Source organism: Bufo gargarizans, chromosome 7, assembly GCF_014858855.1.
Source record: "Bufo gargarizans isolate SCDJY-AF-19 chromosome 7, ASM1485885v1, whole genome shotgun sequence".
Classification (NCBI taxonomy): domain Eukaryota; kingdom Metazoa; phylum Chordata; class Amphibia; order Anura; family Bufonidae; genus Bufo; species Bufo gargarizans.
In genome coordinates this window covers 134,578,364-134,591,327 of record NC_058086.1, presented here as the reverse complement: position 1 = coordinate 134,591,327, position 12,964 = coordinate 134,578,364, and the positions used below count along the sequence as shown (strand labels likewise).

The window sequence follows — 12,964 nt, the reverse complement described above, 5'->3', positions numbered from 1 at the left end:
AAACAGCAAGGAAGAAAAAAATACCAGGAATTTATCAATTCCAGGGCGCTGTATAATTTCCTATTGACCAACATGTAACATCTGATCATGGTGGATTTTTGCTTCCCTAAAAAAGAGATTTATCAAGACAGGTGTAAAGGAAAACTGGCTTAGTTTCCCAAAGGAACCAATCGGACTCTGCTTTTCATTTTTCAGAGGTCCTGTGGAAAATGAAAGGATCAATCTGAATGGTTGGATGCTAAATCTCTCCCAAAGTGTACAACCACCCTAAACGTAATAAGCAACGCGAGTGTTTGCCAAAAACCATGTTGCAATACCTAACAGAAAATCAGGATCACAGTGCCATTGACATTACGATTAAGGCTACTTTCACACTCGCATTTGGTGCGGATCCGTCATGGATCTGCACAGACGAATCCGTTCAGTTAATACAAATGTCTGCATCCATTCAGAAAGGATCCGTTTGTATTATCTTTAGCATAGCCAAAACGGATCCGTCTTGAACACCATTGAAAGTCATTGACTTTCCCCATAACACACAATGTAAGTCCCCATTGACTTACATTGTGTGTCAGAACGGACCTGTTTGGCTCACTGCAAGCAGCGTTTTGGTGTTTGCCTCCAGAGCGGAACGGAGGCAAACTGATGCATTCTGAGCGGATTATTTTCCATTCAGAATGTTTTAGGGCAAAACTGATCCGTTTTGGACCGCTTGTGAGCCCTGAACGGATCTCACAAACAGAAAGCCAAAACGCCAGTGTGAAAGTAGCCTAAAAACATGAATGTAAAACAAAGCTATATAAAATGTATTGCTGTGTGAACATGGCCTTAAATTCTTGCAGATCCCATCAGCATTCTTAAAAATATCTAACATTTTATGAGGATTTAGAATCTTTTATGTATCCCATAGAGTCTAAGCTAGCGGCCTGTTTACCTACAGCAACACCGGCAATAGGCGATCCACTCCTGTACAGTGGAGCGGAGGGTGATTACCACTGCTGTATGATTACACTGCACCGCTCTACAAAAGACACGGCACGCAGGAAATCTGGAAGAGGAAGCAGCAGTTGCACGAGCGCCGCTGAGTGTCGGACACCAACAGATCTGATATTGATGACCTATCCTATAAATATTGTAGCGCTGCACAACCCCTTTAACTCCATTAATCTATGCTAATTGATCTGAATATTTTAGAATTTAGCGATTCGGCCTTAGGCCTCCTTCACACGAGCGTGACTGATTAGGTCCGGATGCGTTAAGGGTGCGTTCAGTGAAACTCGCACCATTTTGCAAGCAACTCAGTCAGTTTTTTCTGCGATTGCGTTCAGTTGTTCAGTTTTTTCCATGCGGGTGCAGTGTGTTTTTTTCACGTGCGTGATAAAAAACTGAAGGTTTACAAACAACATCTCTTAGCAACAATCAGTGAAATACGCATCGCACCCGCACTTGCTTCTGGGTGCAATTATTTTTTCACTAAGGCCCCTTTCACACGGGCGAGTTTTCCGTGCGGGTGCGATGCGTGCGGTGAACGCACTGCACCCGCACTGAATCCTGACCCATTCATTTCTATGGGGCTGTGCACACGAGCGGTGATTTTCACGCATCACTTGTGCGTTGCGTGAAAATCGCAGCATGCTCCTCTTTGTGCGTTTTTCACGTAACGCAGGCCCTATAGAAATGAATGGGGTTGCGTGAAAATCGCATGCATCCGCAAGCAAGTGCGGATGCGGTGCGATTTTCACGCATGGGTTCTAGGTGACAGTCTATTCACTGTATTATTTTCCCTTATAACATGGTTATAAGGGAAAATAATAGCATTCTGAATACAGAATGCATAGTATAATAGTGCTGGAAGGGATAAAAATAATAAAAAAGTTAACTCACCTTCTCCTCTTGTTCGCGTAGATCCCGGTCTGTTCTTTAGCTGTGGGCTAAAGGACCTGTGGTGATGTCAGATCACATGCTCCATCACCATGGTGATGGACCATGTGATTGGAGCATGTGATCTGACATCACCTCAGGTCATTCAGTCCACAGCTAAAGAACAGACCGGGATCTACGCGAACAAGAGGAGAAGGTGAGTTAACTTTTTTATTGTTTTTAACCCTTCCAGCACTATTATACTATGCATTCTGTATTCAGAATGCTATTATTTTCCCTTATAACCATGTTATAAGGGAAAATAATACAATCTTCAGAACATCAATCCCAAGCCTGAACTTCTATGAAGAAGTTCGGGTCTGGGTACCAAACATGCGCGATTTTTCTCACGCGAGTGCAAAACGCATGACAATGTTTTGCACTCGTGCGGAAAAATCGCACCCGCCTCTTATCCGGGCAAAAAACATGACGCCCGTGTGAAAGAGGCCTAAGGCCCAATTCACGTCTATGGGGCCAGGGCTGCATGAAAAACGCAGAATATAGAACATGCTGTGTTTTTCACTCAACGCAGAACTGATGTGCAAAAAAAAATGGGTCAGGATGTAATTTACTTTAATTACTGAAATCATACATTTCTATTAGAAACATTGCTTTAACCCCTTAAGGACCTTGCCATTTTTCACCTTAAGGACAAGGCCATTTTTTGCTAATCTGACATGTGTCACTTTGTGGTGATAACTTTAAAACTCTTTTACTTATCCAGGCCATTCTGAGATTGTTTTCTCGTCACATATTGTACTTCATGACAGTGGTAAAATTGAGTCAAAAAAACATTTTTATTTATAAAAAAAAATCTAAATTTACCCAAAATTTTGAAAAATGAGCAAATTTTCAAATTTCTATTTCTCTACTTTTATAGATAGTAATACCTCCAAAAATAGTTATTACTTTACATCCCTCATATGTCTACTTCATGTTTGGATAATTTTGTGATTTACATTTTATTTTTTGGGGACGTTAGAAGGCTTACAAGTTTGAAAGCAAATCTTAAAATTTTTCTTAAAATTTTCAAAACCCACTTTTTAAGGACCAGTTCAGGTCTAAAGTCACTTTGTAAAGGTTTACATAATAGAAAACATCCAAAAATGACCACATTTTAGAAATTACACCCCTCAAGGTATTCAAAACAGATTTTACAAACTTTGTTAACCCCTTAGGTGTTTCACAAGAATTAATGGAAAATAGAGAGAACATTTCAAAATTTTACTTTTTTGACAGATTTTCCATTTTAATCAATTTTTTCCAGTTACAAAGCAAGGGTTAGCAGCCAAACAGAATTTAATATTCATGGCCCTGATTCTGTAGTTTACAGAAACACCCCATATGTGATCCTAAACTGCTGTACGGGCACACGGTATTGCTTAGAAGGAAAGAAACGCCATCTGGTTTCTGGAAGGAAGATTTTGCTGGACTGTTTTTTTGACCCCATGTTCCATTTAAAGCCCCCCTGATGCACCCGTAGAGTAGAAACTCCAAAAAAGTGACCCCAGTTTGGAAACTACGGGATAAGGTGGCAGTTTTGTTGGTACTATTTTAGGGTAAATAGGATTTTTGGTTGCTCTATATTACACTTTTTTGAGGCAAAGTAACAAAAAATAGCTGTTTTGGCACAGTTTTTATTTTTTGTTATTTACAACGTTCATCTGATAGGTTAGATCATGTGGGGATCAATGATATCATTTTTTAAACAAAATAAAATCATATTTTAGTGTCTCCATATTCTGAGAGCCGTAGTTTTTTAAGTTTTTGGGCGATTGTCTTAGGTAGGGTAGGGTATCATTTTTGTGGGATGAGATTACGGTTTGATTGGAACTATTTTGGGGTGCAAATGGCTTTTTTTTTTACACCGTTTAAATTTTATTAATTTTTTTACGGTGTTCACCTTAGGGGTTAGGTCATGTGATATTTTTAGAAAGCAGGTTCTTACGGACGCGGCGATACCTAATATGTCAACTTTTTTTTATTCATGTACGTTTTACACAATTATATCATTATTGAAACAAAAGTTTATATTTTTGTGTCTCCATAGTCTGAGAGCCATAGTTTTTTATTTTTTGGGCAATTGTCTTAGGGTATCATTTTTTGCAGGATGAGGTGACGGTTAGATTGGTACTATTTTGGGGGGCATACGCCATTTTGATTGCTTGGTGTTGCACTTTTAGTGACTTAAGGTGACAAAAAAAATTTTTTTTAGCACAGTTTTTATTACATTTTTTGGATGATGTTAATTTGAAGGGTTAGGTCATGTGATATTTTTATAGAACCAGTCGATACAGACACGGCGATGCCTAATTTGTCTACCTTTTCTTTTTTTCCTATTTTTCTTTTTTTTACTTTATTTTGGGAAAAGGAGTTTTTGGTTTTTTACTAAAAAAATTTAGTAAAACTTTTTTTGCACTTTATTTTTTGTTCCACTCTGGGACTTCAACTTTTGCGGGTCTGATCCCCTTTACAATGTATCACAATACTTCTGTATTGTGATGCATTGGCTGTATTACAGACTGGATTTCACAGGCTCTCCCGGAAGGCATCAGACTGTCTTCCCTGCCATCCTAACCCCGCATGGACATCGCACGTGCTGCGGTCAGCGCTGACCGTGGCACATCAAGGGTTAATGTGCCGGCTTCGGTGATTTCACCGATGCCAGCGCATGCAGCAAGGGTCCAGCTATCAGTGACTGCCGGACCCCTGCCGTGAATCGGGAAGCCGCATCTCCTGCACCCTCCTGATCACAGCGCCGTACATGTACGGCGCTGGTCCTAAGTCACGGACATCTGCGCCGTACATGTACGCCGCGGGTCCTCTACGGGTTAAAGTGGCCCATTTTGATCCTTAGCAACACTCCTCTGTCTTCTGTTTACATAACACAGTTTGTGTGACGCAAGTCTCCACAGTTATCTAAACAGAAGACAGAGGAGCGTTGCTAACGCTCAAAATGGGCCACTTTAGAGCTGTTTTTCTAATAGAAATGTACAATTTCAGTAATTAAAGTATATTACAAAAAATGGTCAGTATCACTGTTCCTACACATTACGAAATGTTTTTAGAAATGACAGTTATACTCTAAGATCCTCTTTGTGGTGGCTGCAGGCAGCCTGAATTTTATCATTTTATTCTCTGGCTGTGTAAATGGAAGCTTGCAAATGTAAACGAAGGGGCACTCTGCTGGCGCTGTTAATGGCTCCCCCTGCTAGTCTTGTCAGTGGAGGCACTTTTGCTATTATTATGGAGGCATGGTGTGTATTTGTCCTTACTGATACAACATAAGAAGTCTATTTTATCCTTGGCAGTGGGTCTTTAAGGTATGTAAGTATGGTATAATGGCCTGCACATGGGTTCCCCCGCGTACATATACATAACATGGTGGTGGTACACTTAAGGGTGGCCTAAACGCGCACCAAAAAAATATACCAACATGGCATTCTTCGTTTAGAAATTAAAACCGTAGCCTAGAAACTATTCATTTTCCAACAGTATAAAGGGTATTGTGATTTCTACACAACGTAACATCTAGGCACTGCAAAAACACAGAAATTAAGCTAAAAAGAAGAAATATATTCAAAAACACATTTTTTTTAACCTAATGGAGCACCCTGACAACACTGCTTAAAGGAGTTTTCCGGTTTCAGAATGACATTTTTTATCTGCCCAGAGTAACCCAAGCACTGCACATTTTTGCCCACTATAACTGTTTTTCAGGTCAGCATTTTCCTACCCCCATTCTCTGCATCACTGCATCGTGGCAGGAAGTTTACATGCAGAACTTCCTGTTTTCATCAGCTTCCTGCTGGAACGTTTAACCAATCCCAGCATGCATTATACTGTAATGTTTCACAGGGCTTGCACTGCATAGCTAACAAGGAGAGGGGAGTTGTAGGGTATGTGAATTTTGCAGATAGAACAGTGTGCCAGGCGGAGCAAGCCCTGAGGAAAATTACAAAGCAAAGCATGCTGGGTTTGGTTAGAAAACGTAGTAGGAAGCTGATGTAAACAGGAAGTTCTGCATGTAAACATCCTGCCAGGAGCAGTGACGCTGAAAAAGGGGGAAGGAAAGTGCTGACATGAAAAAAAAAGGTATGTGAGACAAAAAAAAAAATGCAGATTTAAAAAAATGGAATTATGAAACTGGAAAACCCCTTAGCTATCTGCAGAAAGGATTTGTATTTGTGTATCCAATAGCTAAAATGTACAATAACCACTGACACACCGTTCTGAAGCCTTTGTTTTCTGCTGGCAGGGTAGAAGTTTGAATTGAACTTTTTGCCTAACATTTTAAAAAAAGGTGGTGCCCGAGATTCATATGTAGTCTGGTATTACATTCGTTACTTACAACAGTTGACAGCCATGAGAACACAAAGCTGAATACCACTGTTTGTGTTAAGGACATGTGAGATAAAAGCTTGTCACACTTGTAGTAAGAGCACCGAGTGCCACTTATGCCATACTTATCCCATTAGATAGAAATGTTTCCTGTGTGCAGTCTTGGAGTTGGTTGAATTGTGAAAATTTACCTTCAACTTTGCATTTTCCCTGCTTTGCATATGACATTGACTAGAACCTGGCTTGCAAAACAAACCCGTATAGTTGGGATTTATCCATATAGATGATTTTCCTTACAAATAGTAATACTAATACTTCTGGAACCATCATTTAAAAAGAATGTGTTGCCTATATTTTTTTTCCTGCCCTTTTAAAACCAGATGGCAACACACAACCTTTTTCTCTTTTTTTATTTTCTGATTGTAATATTTTTTTTTTTTTATCCTGATCCTTGAACATGATTATGGGGGCCGCCATCTTGCCTGAGATATTACCAGCATTTAGAGCCATGTTTTTTTACAGTATGCTTTATGGTTTATGTTATGCAATGTATATTGTAGGGATTTGCTCTGGTAGGCAGGGTAGGCAGACGCAGTACAGAGGCAAGAACACGGTAATAAAGCAAAAGTTCAGTGTTTATTCACACAAAAAGCAATAAAGCAAAAACAACACTGTGCAGAGTCCTGGTGTTAATTCACACCACATAAAGTCCACAGCATAAACGTGTCACCTGGCAGACTGTTTTGTCCATGGCAATCCACAGCCGTCCACAGAAGGCTTTAGGGCGCCTGATTTTCAGCGTGTGGCTGTGGAACCCAAGACCACAGTGCTTCACAGCTCCACTATGAAAATGCAGGGTAATCCACACCCAGCTGTGACTGCTGACTGGGTTTTTATTCCCAGCCCAAAACCTGGCCCGGAACGTTGGGAACAGCCACCCACCCTGCTCTTTGGCTGCTCCCAATAAGAACCGTCCCGGATCGGCTTTATAGCCACACTAAGTAAAAACACTGTGTCAGCTAGCCTAGCTGCTGCTGACACACTAAACTACCGGTTCCTATCTCACTGAGGCCAGGAACCTTGGTGACACGTACCTTCCGTGTAACTATCTCAGAATTTTTACTATTTAAGGAGTTTACCAGAAATTAAATATTAATGGCCTATGTGTAGGAGCTGGTCTGTGGTGGTCTGACTCTTGGTACCCCTGGCGATCAGCTGTCTGATTGGGGCGCAGAGGAGTTCTACGGCCTCTTAGTAGACCGGAGTACATAGTATAGCGGCTGTGCTTGGCCACATCACTAGCCTAGGAAAAGCAGAGAGAAGGCCTCATTGGAGCGCCAGTGCCTTCTCGAACAAGTGATCGCGATCAGATACTGATGACCTATACTGACAATACATCATCAGTAAAAAAAATAAAAAATCTCTGAAAACCTATTTAAAGGGATTCTGTCACCTCGTTTTAACCTATAGAGCTGCGGACATGCACGGCTAGATCGACTTCTTCGTGCCCAGCCACGCCCCCCTGTGAAGGAGCCCAGCACCGCCTGCGTCCTCCGAATCTCCTCCTTTCTTCACAGTTAGATTGCCGTAATCTCGCGATGCGCGAGTTCGCACATGTGCAGTTCCTTCCCTGAGCCTGATGCCAGCACAGGGAAGGAACACTATATCGGCAGTGCGAATGCGCCAACTCGCACATTGCGAGATTACGGCAATCTAACTGTGAAGAAAGGAGGAGATTCGGAGGATGCAGGCGGTGCTGGGCTCCTTCACAGGGGGGTGTGGCTGGGCACGAAGAAGGTTAGTACAGCCCCTTGGGCACCTTACCAGGTTCATTTACATATCTATAAAATCATTTTTTAAGCACAATAAAAGCACACAGCGCTATGGGACAGGTATATTGCGGACATGCTAGTGGCGATCTAGCCGTGCATGTCCGCATCTCTATAGGCTAAAACGAGGTGACAGAATCCCTTTAAGCTCTGGACAACCCCTTCAATTTATATTGAAGTGTGAGGGAAAAAAGCTACAGTGCAGTTTCTGTTGTGTAAGAGTTGCAGCGTGTGATTTGGATCATGTACCGGGCTTGCGCTGCTCTTACTGTCTTTAATGCACTTCAGTGATGATGACATTTTTTTCTTTGTGTTCAGCATCCACTTCTGTTGCATTGGGAGAATGAGCTGAATGTAATGGAACATTTGGGATTGGCTTGTTCTCTGCTATAACATCTCCACTGTGTGATCGCGTACAAGTGGGATCAGCCCTATTGGTTTTATAATGTGATTTTGCATTTGTTCCAGTCTGCGTGAATAATCAGAAGCTGAAGTTGCGGCTTAAGTGAATCATTCTAATTAAATTTCCCATCTCCAGCAAATGCAGAAGGCTTAGAATTTGTGAATCATATTATATCTGAAGATCACAGTCCATAAAAAAAAATGTACATGAAGCTAAAATAAATAAAGCCACAAATATAATTTCATATTCCGTGTTTTCTTCAATTCAGGATACAGCACCGGCCACTCCCGGTCTTCCAGTTTGTCAGAGTTGAGCCATCGGAGGAACACATCGGTCGGTAGCGCGTCCACTGGTATTGAGAGTATTCCAGAACCAAATGAAGATGACGGCAACAAAGCTCCGGCATTCAACCAGGATATTAAAGAAGAGGGGTCTTCCTCCGAAAAGCTCAGCAGGTACAGTAATGAGACATTATACAGGGACATCATGATCACATGGACACCTGGAAAGGCTCATCGTCCTGATGTGATTTCTCTCCGTATTCTTTATTTTATCACTTTAAATATTGTACAAAAATGAAAGTGTTTTATCTCTTATCAGCCTTAGGGCTCTTTCACACCTGCGTTATTGTCTTCCGGCATAGAGTTCCGTCGTCGGGGCTCTATGCCGGAAGAATACTGATCAGGATTATCCTAATGCATTCTGAATGGACAGTCCGTCCTTCAGGATGCATCAGGATGTCTTCCGTTCCGGAACGGAACGTTTTTTGGCCGCAGCAAATAGCGCAGCATGCTGCGCTTTTTGCTCCGGCCAAAAATCCGGAACACTTGCCGCAAGGCCGGATCCGGAATGAATGCCCATTGAAAGGCATTGATCCGGATCCGGCCTTAAGCTAAACGTCGTTTCGGCGCATTGCCGGATGCGACGTTTAGCTTTTTCTGAATGGTTACCATGGCTGCCAGGACGCTAAAGTCCTGGCAGCCATGGTAAAGTGTAGTGGGGAGCGGGGAGCAGCATACTTACCATCCATGCGGCTCCCGGGGCGCTCCAGAGTGATGTCAGGGCGCCCCAGGCGCATGGATGACGTGATTGCATAGATCACATGATCCATGCGCATGGGGCGCTCTGACGTCACTCTGGAGCGCCCCGGGAGCCGCACGGACTGTAAGTATACCGCTCCCCCGCTCCCCACTACTGCTATGGCAACCAGGACTTTAATAGCGTCCTGGGTGCCATAGTAACACTGAAAGCATTTTGAAGACGGATCCGTCTTCAAATGCTTTCAGTACACTTGTGTTTTTCCGGATCCCGCGTGTAATTCCGGCAAGTGGAGTACATGCCGGATCCGGACAGCGCAAGTGTGAAAGAGGCCTAAGTAGAATCTCCGTCCCATCTCTAAATATTGCAACAAAGGATGAATGAATGGTTCTTAAGATTCTGAAATCCTAAGACACTGTAAATAGCTGTTCTTAGTAATGCCATGTCCTCCTTGCCTATAGGCTTCCAGTGAAACAGGACTCTGTCGAGTCACAGTTAAAAAGAGTGGATGCTACTCGAGTGGATGCAGATGATGTAGTAGAAACTATTCTCCAAAGCCAGGACTTTACCCTTGACTCAAGTGCTGAAGGTAGGTATTCCCAAGTTCCACTTTGAGGTGTTAAGGCTTTTCTATGATTAATAGGAAATTGGGTTTCTTACTGGACTCATTCTATAACTATTAAAGGAACATTAAAAATAGAAAATGAGACACAATAAAAACAACTCTTTTATTTTTATTTTTGTTGTCTCATAAAATATATGAAGAACATTTCTCTCTGTCCTAGGAGATCTGCCTGTCCCTCCTCCTTCCCATAATGCTCTGCCTGGCTGTATGACTACTGACTGCAGGAGGAGCCCCCCTCTGTCTTGTCTGCAGTACAACAGAAATATTGTTAAAGGGGTCGGTCATCTTATTTTCACCGATAGAACTAACAGCCCTGCCCCACAGAAGAGTGCAAACACATTCCAAACATACCTGTGTGTACTGTGTGTCTTCAGTCTGGGTCCAGAAAAAGCATTTTTATTCTGCTGAAAAGCGGCTCCCAAGTGCCCAGCTGGGCAGGGTTTGCTATTCCAAGTGTCCAAAGCAAAACCCGCTCAGCAGGGCACTTGGGAGCCGTATTCCAGCAGGATAAGAGTCCATTCACACGTCCGTGTGTGTTTTACGGATCCGCAAAACATTGACATTGGCGATGTGCGTTCTGCATTTTAAAGACCGCACATCGCCGGCACTTAATAGATAATGCCTATTCTTGTCCACAATTGCGGACAAGAATAGGACATGTTCTATTTTTTTCGGGAACGGAATTGCGGACCCGGAAGTGCGGATCCACAATTCCGTATCTGGGCAGCACATCGTGCTGTCCCATAGAAATGAATAGGTCCGCAATTCCGTTTTGCAAAATGCGGAACGAAATTGTGGACGTGTGAATGGACCCTAAAAGCGCTTTTCCTGGACACGGAATAAGGACACAAAGTACACACGGGTATGTTTACAATGTGTTTGCAATCTTCTGTTGGGCAATGTTGTTAGTTAAATTAGAAATGAAAATTGAAATGAAAATTGAAATGAAAATTGCGTATCGGACTCCCTTTAAGCCCTATCCCCTAATTTATTCACCAGCTGACAGGGAAGAAGATTTTATTTACAAGGCTGTTTGTTTTAAAGACCTGCAGAAAATCCTGCAGACCACAGCAAAAACGGTGTGCTTTAATGTGTGGGGGAACACCGCACTCTCCCACCCGATAGATGGTGTCGGGGGAGAGAAGGATCAGGCAAAGTGAATATTTTTGCCTGATCCTTTTGTTCTCCCAGGAGATTAGCTGCCACCAGAAGTGCCTGGCAGCGGTTTTCTCCTCTCTCCCCATTAAATACACAACTACGTTCAGCCAAACCGAACGCGGATGTGTACGGGGAGTCAGGAGAGAGAGCTGCTGAATGACACAATAAGGCCTCATTCACACGTCGGTGATTCACAGATGTGTGCTGCCGGTGTTCTCCACAGACGGCACACATACCCCTTCATTCTAATGTGTGTACACAGAAGCACAATCTATTTTTTGTGCCCAATATATGGGTCTGTGGAGAAACATGACCCCAACACAGACGCCATAGACGTGTTTCATTAGTCCATGTTTCACTGACCATTTATAGGAGATGCCTTGAAATGTCATTTTCAGCAGTGCAGTGTCTGTGAAATACGAAAGACAAGAAACTGAAACACGGACATATTCGCGGATGAATCACTGACCATGTCATCACAGATTTCATCACGGACATGGACGTGTGAATAAGGCCTAACTATAAAAGCTGTTTCCTCGTGTTTAATGGAAATTGTAACTTGGAAGTAGAGCTATACTTGAATTATAAGCACGTCATCGAGAACTGGGTCAATTTAGGCCTTTCAGACCAGGACGTTTTTTTTTCCTCTTTGCATTCTGGCGGTCATAACTTTTTAATTTTTTTGTTCAGTGTAGCTGTATGGGGCTTTTTTTTTTGTGGAACAAATGGTCCTTGATGTAGGTGCCATTTTTTTGGTACATCTACACATATACCATTTAAATATACCACTATACCTTTCTTCTCCATATGTGCTGGGAACAGCACATAAAGCCACTTATTAATACACTGTTATTAACCCTTTAAGTACCGAGCAGATTTCGGCGTCTGTCAGCAGATTTGTACCTATGAAACTGACCTGTTGTATGTGAAGGCATCTGTGTTGGTCCCATGTTCATATGTGCCCCCATTGCTAAGACAAATGTAGTTTTACATATATGCAAATGAGCCTCTAGGGGGGACGTTGCTGTTATACCTAGAGCCTCCGCTCTGTCTGTAACTGCTGCGCCCTCTGCGCTTTGACAGGGCCAGGCAGATCAAGTCTGTCCCTGTCAATGAAAGTGGGGGGGGTGCGGTAGTTGCAAATACAGTAGAGCGTCTAGGTGTAGCAGCAATGCCCCTGTTTCTCCTAGGGGTTCATTTGAATATATTAAAACTTCATATGTGCCCTTATTGCTGAAACCCACAACTATGCCTTAAAAAAGTTTTCAAAGACTTTAATTCTGATGACCTCTCCTGTGAGCACGTTGGTCTTCTTGCAACTTCCCAAGCACCGTACATTGTATAGTGACTGCGCTTGGTATCGCACTCGGCCTTCTATGGGGCTGAACTGCGCCTAGATCATGTGACCGATGAATGTGTAGTCACAAGGAAAAGCTGAGAGATGGCCGCGGTACTTGGCGGGGGTCCTGGGTGTCGGACCCCACCGATCACATACTGATGGACTATGCTGAAGATAGATTATCAGTATTAAAGTCTCAAAAAAAATATAATTTAAGCTGCCAAGCACACATGCAACAGGTCATCCGTTCTCATAGCTACAAATCTGCTGACAGATGCCTTTTAAGACCACAAAAATGTATTTGTTTTTGT

At 42.6% G+C, this 12,964-nt stretch overlaps 1 protein-coding gene across 1 annotated transcript in view; it reads left to right on the top strand.

Annotated features, from left to right (window-relative positions):
• Nucleotides 1-12,964, top strand: part of FAM102B (family with sequence similarity 102 member B) — a 70,629-nt gene that overhangs the window by 45,736 nt on the left and 11,929 nt on the right. The window contains exons 9-10 of the mRNA XM_044301270.1: nucleotides 8,762-8,948; nucleotides 9,993-10,120. Coding sequence (XP_044157205.1) covers nucleotides 8,762-8,948; nucleotides 9,993-10,120 — 315 coding nt within the window. The remainder of the gene's footprint in view (nucleotides 1-8,761; nucleotides 8,949-9,992; nucleotides 10,121-12,964) is intronic.